The sequence below is a fragment of the Sinohyriopsis cumingii genome, chromosome 4 (genome assembly GCF_028554795.1).
Source record: "Sinohyriopsis cumingii isolate HCF-2022 chromosome 4, ASM2855479v2, whole genome shotgun sequence".
In the NCBI taxonomy this organism is placed as follows: domain Eukaryota; kingdom Metazoa; phylum Mollusca; class Bivalvia; order Unionida; family Unionidae; genus Sinohyriopsis; species Sinohyriopsis cumingii.
Window position 1 is genome coordinate 90,269,596 of NC_142964.1, and position 17,183 is coordinate 90,286,778.

Below are 17,183 nucleotides of genomic sequence, written 5' to 3' on the forward strand. Positions count from 1 at the left end.
ATTTAAGTTACGTTTACTTCTACTATTTTTACCTTAATTATTAAATATTGGAATGAATAATAAGTTTACTGATTTTTGTCATCTTAATTTATGATATTCACGAAGTAAGAACTGTCTTCTTTGGAAAAAGACGTGTTATTGAACTTTAAAAGTATAATTTGGAAAACGTTTTATTTCTCACACGAAGCGAAAGATAGTGAATTGGTTGGTAGAGACCTAAGAAGCAAGGTTTTATTTTGTTCATGAAGGACCGAAACAGGCTTTACACATTTAATTAAGGTATTGTATGAGTAATATTTCCTCTCAATGATCACTCAGTATATGAAGACAATTCTCTAAAATCTATTTCTTGTTAAAAATGAGACTTTTTCTTCATCTTAGTATGACTATTCGAATAGAAGATGGGTTTTATTAGTGCATAGTTTGGTAGAATAGATAACGGTGAGGCTTACAGTTGGGAAACAGGATCTTTGAAATATTAATACTAAAATGCAGAAAATTTATAAGATTCATAATAATATTAAACCGTGGTAACACTGATAGTGATATTGTTGTTGAAGAGGTAGAAAGTGCTTAAAAATTGCCGTGGATATGAAGTTTATATTTTTCTCGGCATATCTTAAATTTTGGTTTTTCATTGTTAGTCTTACATGCACTTTCTACTCGCTACCTCTTCACTTCCACATAGCTACCAAGTGTTTCTGCATAATATCTACACCCCGTGTGTAAATAGATCTTACTGCGGGTTCCTTTCTACTTACTTACTTTAGTTAATTAATTACTATTAATAGATAGACGATATCAATTGGACAATTATTGAATTGTGCTGTGCAGTTAACGTTTGGAATCAGCGTACAAATTAAAAAAAAAAACTTAAATTTGGTAAACAGTAGTTCATCTTTTTCTTTCTCGTTAATTTAAAATATAAGTTTTTGAGGTTATTAAAAATCTATTGAAAATTTCTCTAACTGTCACGACAGCCGCTACAGCGTGGTCTTGTACAGGCACCGTTCCGGTTTTTGATTTAGGCTTATTCCCAAGAAAAGTCACAATACCACTCTGAAGTAGTAAGATGGCGACGCTCGAGGATAAAGCAATTTGGGAAGATGGAGAGGTAATTTTAAAAGCTTTATAGAATTTAATGATTCGTTAAATAATACATTTGGAAGATTTGAGATATCGATTACATTTGAGTCATAAAGCATTTGACGAAAAGTTGGATTTTCAGTTTTGAAAGTACTAGGTATATAGCTGGTATTCGACACATTTTACTGAGTCATTGTCTGTTTGGAATGGGGGGGGGGGGGTGTATATTGATTCGGTCACCAGGATCCACATGTCTCGGATACGACACGGGTTAAAAAAAGAAGAAAAAAATCAACACCTCAACCTTGCGGCGCAGTTGTCACAGGAAAAAGTATCGTTAGATTCGACCAGTGAAATCAGTTATTTATAAAAAGTCATACAGGTCATGTAGTCCTGCAGCGTAAGACACATCAGCCGATATTTTTGTTCTAGGAGGTTGATGGGTCTTACTGTCTAAATAACGGCGCTGTGTAGCATGTTTTAATGTCGACTAACATTGTAACGAAAGTCAAATTTTCAGAAGTATCACATACAACTGGCAACCAATAACGTAGACCTACATGTATGACCGTAACGCTGATATTTATGTTTAGGGCGTCAGGGTCTTACTGCCTAACTAACAGCACTGTGTAATGTATTTTGATGTCGACTAACATCGTAACAAAAGTCAAATTTTCAGGAATATCTCACACAACTGGCAGTTAAAATAATGGTGCTACAGAGTAACTTCACAATGTTTTAGTCAGACTTTACTTACTCTGATGTCTTTTCTCTAATAAATTCAAATTCTCTCAGAAGAAATGGACCTGTTTTAAAGTTTCTTTGGCCTACATTTCAGTTGACTGGAAAGTGATGAAAGCCGGGAATGCTGAAATCGGGTTAACTTGAAATATTATTCTTTAACGAAACAAATAAAAATATATTATACCTATTGGAACTGTAAAGCAACGTTTCATTTCATTCAAGAAACATATCTACCACATGAAACTACTTAAACATACTTCGGCATACCTCAGCTACCATCACATTGCAACAAATTCAAATGTATATCAATGGAACATGAAAATGCGTCCATTTGCTAGTGTCATATTATCATTCCACCACGATAAAGACAGCACAGTAAGTATATTAATTACACATAAGTTAGTGGAAGAATGTCAGTATATGCTGCCAAATGTGTGAGGTATTCCTGAAGCTTTGACTGCTCGTTCCGATGTCAACGACATCGGAACATGCTATACAAGGCCGTTATTTGAATAGTAAGCCATAGCACTAAAAAAAACCAACATGTGCTATGTCTTACATTGTAGGACTTCCAATAACGACGCTTTCCTACAAAGTAAAGTTATAATGTTTTCGTCAGACTTTACTTACCCTGATGTCTTTTCTCGAATAAATTCAAATTCTTACAAAAGAAAGGGACCTGTTTTCAAGTTTCTTTGGCCTACATTTCAGTTGGCTGGAAAGCGATGAAAGCCTGGAATGCCGAAACTGGGTAAACTTAAAATATTCTTTAACGAAATGAATAAAAAATATCTTGTGTCTATTGGAACTATAAAGCAGTGCTTTGTTTCGTTCAAGAAACATATCCGCTACATGAACCTAGTTGAACATACTTCAGCATGCCTCGACTACCGTCACATAGCAACAAATTCAAATGTTAGTCAACGGTTCTGGTTTATCTCAATATCTTTTCCAGAAACTTTAAAAAAGTTCAAAACACAGCTGCTCAGATCATCCTTAGAGTACAACAATCAGAGCATACCTCCCTCCTACTCAGCACCCTACATTGGCAATCCATTCGACCCAGAATCAAAATTTTTTTCTCAGTGCTATGTTTCACTGACAGACTCAAGTCCAACATACCTATCTGACCTCTCCCATGTGTACACACCAGTAAGATACTTATGGTCCTCTTCTGACAATCGTGTACTTATTATTCCCACTATGAAAATGAAGTCATATGGACAATGTTCTTTTGCATACCGGAGCCCAATAACATGGAACAAATTACCCACTGAACTTAGACACAAAGACACAGTGATCTCATTCAAGAGTGCTCTTAAAACTCACCTATTTCAGCTGTAAGAACAAATTTAAAGACCTAATAATGTTTCCTACATTAAATATTTTGAGCATGCTTTATGTTTTATAATTTCGTGGTGTTTGTTTTTTGTAATCATATTATTATAGATGTTTTCTATGTTTTAGGTGTTGTCTAATGTTGTAAAATGCTTAGAGCTTCTAAAGATTAAGGGCAATACAAAGTCATCATCATTATTATTATTATTATTATTATTATTATTATTATAATACATAATGCACTGGAAATGATCTATTACATAAACGACTCCTTTGTTCGTATTGACAAAACCCATCTTTATGTTGCATCATAATCCGCTTATGTTGACATCTGGCCTGAGTACTGTATGCTGTGATACACTCAGTCATGCTACAGGACTATACCTACAATCGACCGACCTCTAAAGACGTGAACAGAAACGGCTACAATTAATTGGATGATGGCTAATTGTTCTGTTTTTTTTTTAAATGTACCACTTAAATAGTTTTGCTGAAACTTCATAGAAAAAGGATTACCTTTGAAGTACTGATTGCTGTGAATAAATATAAAGCAAATGGAAAAAAATCTCAATAAAAATGATATACTGTCAACTGTGCAACTTTATCTTGGGTAAACGTAAGTTAGACGTTGCGTGTTCATTGTCTCATTTTAAGAGTATGTTAACAAAATTAACAGAATTTGGATTTAGTGCAAATTCATCAGACAACACAGTCACTGAACTTGATGTTATACCTGGCAATCCAACATCATCTACATGTAGTGATGGTAGTAATACTTCGAGTGTAACACCAGATCATCATGAAAGGGTCAAAAGTTCCCCAAAACAGCTTCCTCATTTGGCGCTCAGTATTACGAGGTTAGTGTTAGTATGCTACATGTCTGCAACATGATGTCCCAGTGCTAGACATCACTATAAACTGCCACACTGCAGACATTGTAGTGATATGACTGATTTTTTTTAAAAAGCTATGTTAAAAATCCAAATCACACACACACACACATATTTACTCCGAATTAGTTTTTTGGGGGCACATATGCTCTGTGATATGTTTCTTCATTCCTTCTTTTAATTTAATGATGATAATTAATGCTTATATATACGGAACATTAATGCCAGGTGTTGACTCCTGTAAGTTTCATTGGTGGGAATGGAGATCCTAGTTTGCTTGTTGAGAGAAAATCTACAGCATTCAGTGATCATTCTTGGGATTTACGAAGCAATTCACTACAATCAAAGCACGTAATGCACAGCAAAAATAAATTTCTGAACTCCTGGTTGACAGAGATGTACTTTGTGAAGTTAGCCATGGGGGGAGGGGCATTTAATTCCTGAATGCATGAAATTGACGGTCTCATGAAACATCACTTATCTTATATTGCAAAGTACAATCATGGGATTTTAGTATTCAAATGTCACTAACTAAAGTTCCTTACAAAACTATTATTTGCTTAATACCGGATGTTTCTATAAAAAAAAGCAAGACGGTAGATGCCAGGAAAGTATATATTTTACATGTGATAATGCATTTATTTCAGGTGACAACTGTCATAGCTATGCACAAACGGTAATGTGGAATGCAAAGACCATGAAAGTAGTGCAAAACAGTCTCGTGTAATGATTTATTTTGTAATATTATGGCTGTATTGCTTGTTGTCATTAAAGTAATAACTATCCCTTCTTTCAGTTTTCATTGCCTTTACATTAATAGACTTGGAAAAATATTAGCTACTTATTCTGGCCACCTTTTTTGAAAATTGGTGGCAAAATTATGAGTTTGGCTAATTTTTTTGGGTGACAACATTTTAAAAGCCAGGACCATCCCTGCATTACTGAAATAGTTGGTTCTGCATAACTTATTATTTTGACTATAGCATGGTCTGCATAATTTTGGTGGCTTGAAGTATCACAGTAAAATTACAGGATATCATCACAAGACCAAAGATCCATTAGTGTATCGAACGCAAATCCACCTGTCCACTCCAATACATCCAGAAAACTGCCATAAGTGAATCCATCTTATAACAGAAATCTGTGCACAATGTCAGCCTGTTTCGGTGACTATTTTTGAAATAAGTCTCGTTACAGTGTAGTGAAATATGTAAGGCTTCAACTTCAAGTACATTGAAAGTAACAGTAACTTGAATTATGAAGTATCTAAAATAAACATATTTGCACAAGAATGTGGCTTATTAGGTTCCCTATTACATCCGACTTCATATATTCAAAAAAAAAATTATATAAAAAAGTCTGCACATTTAAAATAATCCAAAGTCAGCTTCGGATGTCAGCTTGCTTTGTAATAAAATAATCTTTGTTTTGGTACCCTTTAAAAACTATCAGCTTAAAAGTATCCAAAGTAGGCTTCTGACATCTGCTTGCATTGTAATAAAAATAACCTTTGTTAGTGATATCCTGTCAGTAAGTTTAAACATTGAGTTTATTGCTCACAGCTAGTTGTGTTTATTCACTCCTAGGGTCTCTGTTTGCATGGCATCTGTAGTCATAATTAATACATATGGGCAGGGGTGTATTAACCATTAAGCAGACTAATCACGTGCTTAGGGCACCAGGGCCAAAGGGGGCACCACAAAGTTGAGAAAAGAGTGAAAAGAAAAAAAAACAAATGAAGATTTGTATAAAAAATTGATAAAACTAGTGCAAATTGATCATAATGTTCTGTTTCTTGATCATGGTGCACCCTAGGGTTATCTTCCCAGGTGTACGTGGAAAGGAGGGGGGCACCAAGATTTGTCAGTGCTTAGGGCACCAGTGACCCTTAATCTGCCCCTGCATATGGGCATTGATGTTTGTGGGTAAATAGTGTACACAGCAGTAACTTGGTTAATAATACTTTCTGTAACCCATGTTAGCAAAAAGATTGTCATTTGCACCCAAGTGAATGTACATGTACTTTCAAATAATGATTTTTATTTGTGAGATACTGTCATATAGTTGACCTGGATATAATACGGTCTTGGTTATTTTGCATCTAACGCTGTATTGCTTGAATGGCAGATGCATTCAAGCAATCTGTTGATTATTTCCCTTGTTTGTGATTTTGTCAGATCCAGTTTTTAGTCAGATAACATATTCAAACCTTTGAGTACAAACAAACATGATTTCTTTCTCATTGTTCATGTCAATGAACATTGTGTCATGTATTATCTGAGATAAGCCATACACACTGGAGCATGGATGCCTATGCTGGATATAAGGAGTTCATGGATATATTTTGTTCTTTAATGCTCATGATGAAAACAAGAAGAATAAATGATAACTGTACAAGGTTAGTTTCTTTCATTTTATTATTAAATAAGGGTTTTGTTTATCTATTTTATTGCAAAGTGCATTGGTGGGGGTGCAAATTCAACACAATTTTTTTTTTTTTTTAAAGTCTTGGGACATACGACCGAGGTGTTAAAAGCTGCACCATAAGTTCTGGGACAGGACAAAAAATTATTATTTTATCTTGTCCCAATACATCTGGCAAATACGGGAAGTCATAAAGTTGGAAGATTTGCGCATTTATTTTCTGTTAATGCATTCTTTATAGGATTCACTTGGAGAGGAGGTTCTTCGCATGTCCACAGATGAAATTGTTAGCAGGACGCGTCTTCTGGACAATGAAATAAAGGTAAACTGAATCAGACATGATGACTATCCCATTTCTTGTTGTTACAGTATACTGTATACAGATCTGGGCATATGCAGCTTGTTAGGAGTAATCAGTTGAACAAACAACATAGACTTTGATCGGCCAGCATATTATGTTGGGACAGATCAGGATCTTTGTGGTTTGCAATTTGACTTGACTTCTGAGCAAGTGTAAGTGGTAGCTGTTTCTTATGGTTATTTGAAGTTTAAATTTCAGGTAAGGTCAAAGAGCGATAATCAGTGTTTTAGTCAGTGACAAGATTGCAACACTTCAGAAATTCACAAGTCGGTATTGTTTGAAAAAACTAACAAGAAGGTTTGGAACAGCTCATGGAGAAAATGAGAGAAATAACTCTTTTTGGTGGGAAATGTTAAAGTTTTGGTTACATTCATTGAAATGCAGAGTAAATTTGTGTAGAATCAACATATAACTTGTCTCTTTCAGTACACATTAAATATGAATGAATTAGGGTATTCCGACATGAGTGGCAAGCATTTAATTTAATATAATTGTGGTTCTCCAGAAGATTTTTCAGTGTTTTAACTTCAGATCCTTCCAGGCTGGAATCCTGAAATGTTCTGCATGTCAATAATGAATATGTTCATAAAATTACATGAAAGTATGGATTTTTCCTTCACCTATTTAATACAATAATAATTGAAATTGCAGAAAAATACTACTTTGCTGATCACAATATTAACTTGTCATGTGGTACTGGACAATACATTTTTCCTCCCTTGCTGAAGTAACAAACATCTCTCTATCCCATCCAGTCAGAGGATTATAAAGTTTATGGCTTGTCTCGAAAAGCGCGAAATCAGCTTTGTTACATGGAAAATTTACATATACTCCATAATAATATCATACTGGTCCCATCCCTGTTTCTGGTCAGCAAAAACATTTCATGTACTTTGACCTTATACACAGTTTAACATTTATAAACTTGTTTTAAAATGTATTCCTTGATACAGATTTCTACCAAAACAAATAGAGGGTATTTTCTTTCCTTGTGTAAATACCAGATAAATTTAGTTTTAAGAACATGATGTTTTAATGAATGGCAAAGCCCCAAGTAAATATATCATTGTTTGTAGCACAATATAAAATATATCCATCATTTCTGCAGGAATAGAAAATATTTCTCTTTATTTTATACTGAACTTGCTCTGGAATCATTTCTTAGAAAAATGGATTCACTTTTTGGTTCACCCCTCCTTACAACTCTGGCACATGACTTTAATTTGTTATCATATAAATTTATGGAACTTAACAAAGCAGTTATATTTGCATAAGAATTTTTTTTAATCCTGTGTTTGACTTTGTTGATAAGTTGTTTGTATAATTATCACTTTGGCATGATTTTTACATTATTTGCCAGTAGTGTATATTTGCTCAATATATCAATGCAAAATACAGTTAACTGTTAGTAATGGTGGTGTTTTTTTAATTGCAGATAATGAAATCAGAGATTATGAGGATCTCCCATGAACTGCAGGCTCAAAAAGAAAAGATAAAAGAGAATACAGAGAAAATCAAAGTCAACAAAACTCTGCCATACCTTGTATCTAATGTGATTGAGGTGGGTACTGTTGAATTTTAGTGGTTAATTTAGACATCTATATCATGACAAAAATTCCAGTGTGCACATTCTGGATAGAAATAGATGGTTTTGTTGGAGCTTATTGGATTTTATCATAACTGGACCACAGGGTCATGTAATTATTGAAGCTGGACAAATCCATTTGTCGAAACCAGAGACATGCTCAAATTTGGCTCAGGCTAGCTCAGGCTTGAAAGTTATTTGCCTGTAGGCAAGTCTAAAGAGAGGGGGTCTTGTTATGTTCATAGTACTTTATGTTTTGCAACTTTTATATTTTGTGATATTGCCGCAGTACACATATCTGTAAATTTATTTAGCTTTTATATGTATATCATAGCTCTAAAATTTAAATGCCTACTGTTTCATTCAGCTTTTGATCCTTTATTTTGCTCTGGATGTGGGAGGTCGCAGGATTGAACGTCAGCTGAGTCATGCCCAAGACTTTTAAAAATGATACTAACATTGCCTCACTTGGTGCTCAGCATTAAGAAGTTAGTGTTTTCAGTGATATAACTGAAAATTATTTAAAGCTAAAAAGCTATGCTAAAAATCCAAATCACACAGTCTATCTTTTAGTCACTGTCAAGGTCAGTCTTCTGTTTTCTCATGAAAATGTGAATAATTATCAGAAGTTTTGACAAATATTTAATTCTACAGTTTAGTCATAGTATTTGCGGGACTATGTGATTTGCTGATTTTCAAATCCTGACATAGTCATAGGCGTTATAGACCATTGAAACTGCCTAGCTGACTTTCAGGTCTATATCTAAAGTCAGCTTGTCAAAGATTGGTTTGATGCCTGTCACTGACTTCAAGGTGACTTGGAGATATTTGATAATAACGTAACTTGCGAGATCTCAAAAAGTATTATCATTTATCGTATACATGGTAATTACAGGAGACCAATACATACTTGCTGCTTGGTAAATAATTAGTGATAAAAATATATGCATAAGTAATTAAATCATTATACAACCACTTTTTCCAATACGAACTTTTGGTTTTGTTAATGTACTTGAAGAGGTAATTATTTTTCTTCCAACTTTCTACATGTAGTATATAATTGTTTTTTTGTTGATGAATCTTTTATTCTATGTATGTATATGTGTGTCTGACTTTTTCTTTTGTTTCTTTTTTTCTTCTGACTATTATATTTATCCAGATATCTGTTCAAACCCTACCTGTTTTTCTCCTCTACATGTGTATCTGCATGTACTATGTGTTTTTTGTTGTTGATAACTTTAATTATTGGTATTAGCTTTTTATGGCAAACATTTGCACATAACTCCAAACAAAATTAGATGTTTATTTTGTAATTATGTATATATAACAATTAGAAAAATACTGTCATATTTTGTCTACATTACTTTGTAACTTTTATTGTGATATTATGTTGTCATATTTTGAGGTAAGCTTTAAATCTCTAAAAAGTTAAATTTTCAAATCGGCTCACCTTCAGCAAGATGACTTTTATAAAATTTTTCCAACCTTGCAAATTTTCAGAGACTAACGAATGAATGATTTTGGAGTTCAAACATTTAATTGTAACTACCATAAATGGACTTTATTGCCTGAAAGTTTAGTTCCAAATTTAAAGTAGTGATTGGCACTTCTAAAATTAAGCACAATTTAAGTTTTATATGCAAATTTCTGAAGTTTAAGCAACAATAGTAACAAAAATGTGAAAATGGGGTTCAGAATATAGGACACATGATTAAACATGTTCAGATTTTTTACTTTCCTTTTTTAGTTACTTGACATGGACCCTCAGGATGCTGAGGAGGATGGGGCTAACATTGACCTGGATGCCCAGAGGAAAGGCAAATGTGCTGTCATCAAAACCTCTACAAGACAGGTAATAGTCTCTGCTTGTATTGTGAATCAAGAAAGTTTTGCTGGCCATTCTCCAGAAATTTAATAAGCTATAGAGACACAATACATGCATCATGGATTTTAGATTGCCCACTCAATGGTGGATGTGGACCTGTGGTAAGGGATTATGTGTTTACTAGTAGAATTCCATCTTGGATTATATTGCAGCCTTTGTCGGTTTTATGGCACTTGTTGCTGATTGATTTGCATTAACCCAGCAAGTCACTACACTAAACAAACAAAAGGTTAGAAACTGTGACATCATAAACCTGACAATGATGGGTGTCATGTTCATACATTTACTTCGAAGTCTATGTTACAGAAGGCTGTCTGGGCATTAACTATGGTATGGTAAGAAGTCCTATTCACAACCTTAGCAATACAGCTCACCCAATCCCAGGCATGATCACTTCCTGCCTCCTCAGTGAGGTTAAAATCACCAAGGACACTAAGTCATGTAATGAGAAAGTTCACATAACTTTCATCACTAGATTGGAGGTGGAACTGAAGACTTGCTGATCTGTCTAAGAACAATGCTGTTGTTGCTGTTCTTGTGGGTTAAATGGCATTTTGCAGCACATGATACATGGCAGAAAACCCTAGGAAGAGCCAATGACCTGTGGGAAGCTATTAAGGTACTGACAAATTTTCTCTTGTACTCAGTCAACTGAGCCTGAGACTTGAACTGACACAGACAAAAGTGAGATATAAAAAAACAGGCCAGTCATGCCAAAAGAATAAACATCAACATTAGTTAACATCAGGTATTTTTGACAGTATGCACCAGAATATGACTTAAACCAGTGACAAGAAAAACTTGCTTTGTTAATGACTCATGGAATAGAAGGCTTTTGCATCACCAAAGTCACAAATTATTTCTGAGAGACACACTGCTTTAAATGGTGGACTGTCTTTGCCATTGTCTACATCCACAGAGGCTTTAAACTCGTAGTTAGTAATGACTTCAAGTGGAGAACATTCGGATGGAGGCAGGATATACTTGATTTTTTTCTATTTCTGCCTTAAAGCTGAATTCCATCCATTCTATTCCATCTTATCAGGAGAGCTGGATTCTGAGGTTGCAGATAGAGTTATGCTAATGTAAAGTGATTAGGAAATATATTTCAGTGAGACTGTTCCGGTTGCCTATATCATGCGCCTCTAATGTGGGAGGTCGTGGGTTTGATTCCCGGCTGAGTCATACCAAAGACTTATAAAAAATGGTACTAACAGCTACCTTGCTTGGCGCTCAGCATTAAGAGGTTAGTGTTAGGATTGGTCGGCCTAGTGTCAGGATAATGTGACTGGGTGGGACATCATGCTACATGTCTGCAGCATGATGTCCCAATGCTAGACATCTCTATCAACTGCCACACTGCAGACATTGTAGCGATATATACACCAGTCCTACAATGTAAGACTTCTCCCCTGATATTTGTGTTTAGTAGATTTCTTAATAGCTAAATAATGGCGCTGTGTAGTGTGTTCCCTGGTCAACTAATAGAGGAACGAGAGGTCAAATTTAGAGGAATATCTAAAGAAAACTTGGCAGCCCATATCGATGCTTTTCCACAAGTTAAAGTCATATTGCTTTAATCTGACTTTGCTTACTATGATTTCGTTTTCTTAATGGATTCAAATTCCAACACAAGCAAATGTTTTCAAGTTCCATTGGCCTACATTTCAGTTGGCTGGAATGCGATGGTAGCCTGGAATGTTGAAATCGGTAAAAGCGTTCATAAGTATATTGAATGTAGCAAAGCTACCTAAACACTTCTTCAGTATTAGTGTATTGTTAATCGTTTCATTAAAGAAACATACCTCAGCTTAATCTGATTTCAGTATTCCCGGCATTTGGCATATTCAGATATATTGGTACATCAGCACGTTTGAGACCTGGAATTCATTCAAAACGTTTTAATCATTTGGACTTCTATGATTATTTTGGATTTAATTCTCAATACTGTAAGTTCCACTTAAATTTTCATTTTATCACTTAGAGAATTTAATTATTTATTTCAGCCAGCATCAAGACTTCTTTTACAATGACTGATTTATAGGAATAAAAGGAACCTGTTATTTCCATTATATTAATTGAAACAAATTAATTATCTTAAGGTGAAAGAGAAATAAATGCAGCTAAAAGAAAATTACACTCAAAATTATATGGATATTACAAAGATCAGAAGTTTATGTTACCTTAACAGCTTGCTTTATTTCACAGGAATTGACATTGAAAACTATGTATTACAAACCAGATCACTCTAAATATTTTCGTGGGATATTTTGCTTGGAAATTTATTGCTCTTCTCTTGCAAAATATGGTGTCGTGTACAACTTTAAAGAGCATTCTGTACTTCAGCCATCAGGTAAGTTCCACCAGATGTAGTGGACATAACTATTACATAATGATATTGCTACAACTTTCCACATGGTGCAGTAAAACTTGTCTACTATGAGCCACATTGTGGAGATCCACAATGACCAAACTTGTCTGGTCTATGATGGATAAAATCTTGAACAGATTAATTGTCATCACTGAAACATGGATTTTCTGAGTCTCAAGTGAGGCATTGTTTCTGGTGCATTATTATATAATTCATAATTCGTATATGCTCTGTGATATATAACTCATATTAAGAAATGAAAAAGATAAATATAATTATATAGTTTAGTGTAGACCTAACACATATAGCAGTAGTCAGACTGGACTAAAAATTCTGTGTGATGTGATGTGACTTACTCTTCGTGTCTAAACAGGGAGGAGTGAGTTAAAAGTTCAAACCATAGATGACATATGCTCTGCAGGGAATGAAATGGTTTTTGTCTTAAGTTGGAGGTATATTTTGTAACAGGTAAACTAGTTCATCAAGAACTGGTGTTTAATTGGCTGTGCAAGTTAAATAGTATTAAAATACACAAAATAGTTACTATACCAGGTGCATGACTGCCAACCCTCACGATTTTGGCGTGAATTTCACGACTTTTTCAGCGATTCACAGGTTCACACCACATGCAAAAAAAATCACAAATTCCCCAATTCTCAGTTATTTTAAATCTTTAATAAAATAACCAATTTCCAGTTAAGCGCTAGTTGTGATATCGGCAGTTGCCAAAATGGTCCAGTACTGCTAGTCACGATATTAGTGGAACTAGAGCTGATTGGTACAGTTGGCCTGGTAGCAGGCATTTTAGCATATTTTAATCTTTATGAAAAAGAGTAGCTTTACAAATGCTTTTGAGAGAAACTGGGGCCTAACCAGAATTTTGCTCTGCACATGTGCCACAAACACTGATTTGAATTACCATTTGGCGCTGCATCTTGAAATTGTCTTCACCAACAGGGAAAAAGAAATGTGTTGCACAAAAAGTGAAGTTTAGTTTGGAATATACAATAAATTGGCCGTGCATTCTGCCATCAAATACTGATATACATCATGCTTTTCGCACGCAGTGTGCCACAAATTTTAGCATTGGGCATGGTGGCAGAGACGATGTGAGGAAGTACATTTGTAGTAAAAAGTACATAGAGGTTGGGAACATTAAGAACTTGCAGCAGATTTGAGCTCTCAATGGAAGACCTGCAAGTTAACAATGCTGAAGCATTGTTTGTGAGTTTTCTTGTTGAACACATTCTACCTTTATCAGCTGGAGACCATGCTAAACATTTCTTCTGATAAATATTCCCAGACTCTAAGATCGCTTCATGAATTCATGTCAAAATTCACTAATTTGTATCCCTATTTTCACAAATTGTGAGCCTGGAGGCTTGGCAGCTATGCAGTTGTAAGCAACCTATGGCACATGTTCTAATTGTGGCACACCAGACTCTTTGGAAGAGCATGCGATACAGGTTGTATTTTTGTATTGGATGTACTAAAAACAATTAAATTAAAGGGATGAATTTGACCAGGCATGCAGCACTTTACAACTGAGTGGAGCTTACATAGCAATTCTACAAGGTTGCAGATTCCTGCCTTATATTGTTGGAAAATATTTTAAAATATCTGTTGTCATTCAGGAAACTGCTTCATTTCTTTAGCAAAACCATTAGAGAAAAGTAACCAATATTTGTCAAAGGCAATACTATTACATCTAATTTCACTATTGTGACATAAAATATTGGTTCATTAATCTTGATAAAATTGTGTGACTCAAAACTACTTTAATGATACAGTTTTGGTTGTGGGATTTTGCTCACTTCTAGGAGTATCACATTTTGCATGGTGGGCAGTACAATCCTTTGTTGAGCTAACTCAGTACATATTTGATGGCATCAGAAGTCACTTGGCACAAAAGATACTTATCAAGCATGTTTCTGCTGTTTTATGATTGTAAACATAAGTTTTAGGATTAAATCCATGCAAAATTCAGTTTTGAGCATAATATCAGTCGGTTTTAATGGGGGGGGGGGAGGAAGATGGGCACACATTGATACATGGCATGGCAAAATCAGTTTCACTTTGTTTTGTATGCTGAAGCCAACTTTGCTAGATGAGAGTGACTAATTTGCCTAAATTGCCTTATAGCAATAGTTTAAACCTGTGATTGACCATTATTCACAACATAAACTGATTGTATCATCCATTTTGCAGTAAAACTCTAGTAGTACTGTATTAACTTGCATATAGGTTGGTCCAAGTGCAAACAACATAGACCTAGGTCTGCCATCATGTAATGCACCAGCAGATTAGGGTGTGTGCTGTTATTCTACTGATTACTCCTTACAAACTATATTAACCCAGATCTGCATTAGATATGATGGTAGATCTTGGTCTATGCAGTTGGATCTGACATGTACACAAATATATACAATACAGTCATATAGTTTGTATATTTGGATATTACGAAGTTTCACCAAATCCCGAGGTAAATCATTAATTAAAGTTAGAATTTTGTCCAGTTGTTTATAAGCAGTTCTAATAAGTTTTAATCACAGCAGTGAAAAATGGAATCAGATATTGGGGTTGCATTAAACTGTGGTCAGTCCATAGCTATGTTCTTTGGTTTGGCCAGGTTCAATTCCAATGGCAGTAAGAGCACATATAGGTAGTAGCTTATCTTTGGTCACTGCCATATCCAAGTTCTTCATATCTTCAACAACCACTCTGGTGGCCTAGTGGTTAGAGCATCCGCCTCAGAAGCAGGAGGTCATGGGTTCAATCCCCAACCGAGTCATACCAAAGACTTAGAAAAATGGTACTAACAGCTGCCTCGCTAGGCACTCAGCATTAAGAGGTTAGTGTTAGGACTGGTTGGCCTGGTGTCAGGATAATGTGACAGGGTGGGACATCATGCTACATGTCTGCGGCATGATGCCCCAGTGCTAGACATCACTATAAACTGCCACACTGCAGACATTGTAGCAATATGACTAAAAAATTGTTAAAGCTATGTTAAAAATCCTAATCACACACACACACACATACACATATCTGTCAACATTAAAAACTGCTGTAAATACTGTTGCCTGTGTCATTACGTGTATGTTATGCAAAATATAAAGACTCTGACAGTATATTTCAGTGTTTAATGAAATGTTTGGCTTACAATAAAATCTCTTTCCTTTCAGACATACTTTCTGCCTGTGATAGGACTTGTAGACCCAGAGAAACTTCATCCAGGGGATCTTGTTGTAAGTCATTCTTAAATCTTCAAGCAGAAGTTGCTGTTGTTGTAATTATTTTTACAGTAATTCATAGTTATGCTCTTAATGGCTTTTCAATAAGAACTTCTGTGTAGAATGTTGGAGTCAATGTGTTGACTTGATCTAATGTAGGAAAGATCTGAAATAAATAAGAAGCATGGTAAGAAAGACAGATTTGTTGAATGTAATTATATTTAGAAAATTTACATTTTGGTTTGTCATCTTTGCTTATAATTTTGCATGACTTAAAAATTTACTCAAATACTCTGGGCTAATAATGATTACTTTTTTAAAAAAAATCAGTTCTGTAATCAGTAACTTGAAAGTTAGCAGTTATGTTCAGTTCAAAACTACCCCGTTTAACACTTCCGAAAGAAAGTCTGAATCACAATTGGATGAAAGTTTATTAATATGTTATCAGTCAAAATCAAAGCAGACTTTTTTTCTGTGGTTAGGTACTGCACTCTTGCACCCATGTATGTGAAACGATGCAGTGTATTGAACCCCAAAGGGTTATAATGACCTAAAATGAAATGATTGTCATGGTAGGCAACTTTTTTCTTACTCAGAATTAGTAACCATCCATGTGTGTATGATGAAAAATACAGTTTATGATAAAATTGGTTTATTTTCACTTGCATATTTCCTTTCACAAGTCTACAGACTGCAACAAAATCACATGCTTGAGTTGTTAGTATTGTATATATATTGGCACTTTTGCTTGGTGGTTTTGTGCTGTGAGCCAATCATTGACTAAATTAATATGAATTAAAAAATACTAGTTGTATAACAAGCTTTCATGTTGTTTCCCATAAAAAAGGACTAGTGGGGAAGTTTCTGTAAATATTGTTAACAATTCTGAAGACTTTTATGACTGAATGAATACAGAACTTGTAATTTAAAATCAGATGAGTTCAGAGGACTCAGTTTTTGTTAAAGTGATTGTGCAGAAAGTGCAATACGTTCATCAGTAGACCTCTTTCAGTATTTACCATGTCATTTCTAGATGGCTGAGTGGTCAGAGGTACATGCCTTTATAAATCACTCACACATTTGACTTCATTCTCCATGAGTTCAAGTCTCAGCTCAGACAGAGTATCAGAGAAGGCTTGCCCTCTGACCCTTGTCACCCCATTTTTGATATTTGGACGTTTATGTTGGGGTGTAGGGTCAGAGTCCATTCTCTATCGAAAAGTTGGAATTCGCCAACAACATTTGGTGTCTGCATGGTGTAGCCGC

At 34.9% G+C, this 17,183-nt stretch overlaps 1 protein-coding gene across 1 annotated transcript in view; it reads left to right on the forward strand.

Moving 5' to 3' along the window:
• Nucleotides 1-984: 984 nt before the first annotated feature.
• LOC149801645 (26S proteasome regulatory subunit 6A-B) overlaps nt 985-17,183 on the forward strand; it is a 38,222-nt gene continuing 22,023 nt past the window's right edge. Inside the window, exons 1-5 of the mRNA XM_089955917.1 lie at nt 985-1,114; nt 6,724-6,804; nt 8,279-8,404; nt 10,176-10,280; nt 15,870-15,932. Of these exons, the coding sequence (XP_089812043.1) occupies nt 1,073-1,114; nt 6,724-6,804; nt 8,279-8,404; nt 10,176-10,280; nt 15,870-15,932 (417 nt within the window). The 5' untranslated portion in view covers nt 985-1,072. The remainder of the gene's footprint in view (nt 1,115-6,723; nt 6,805-8,278; nt 8,405-10,175; nt 10,281-15,869; nt 15,933-17,183) is intronic.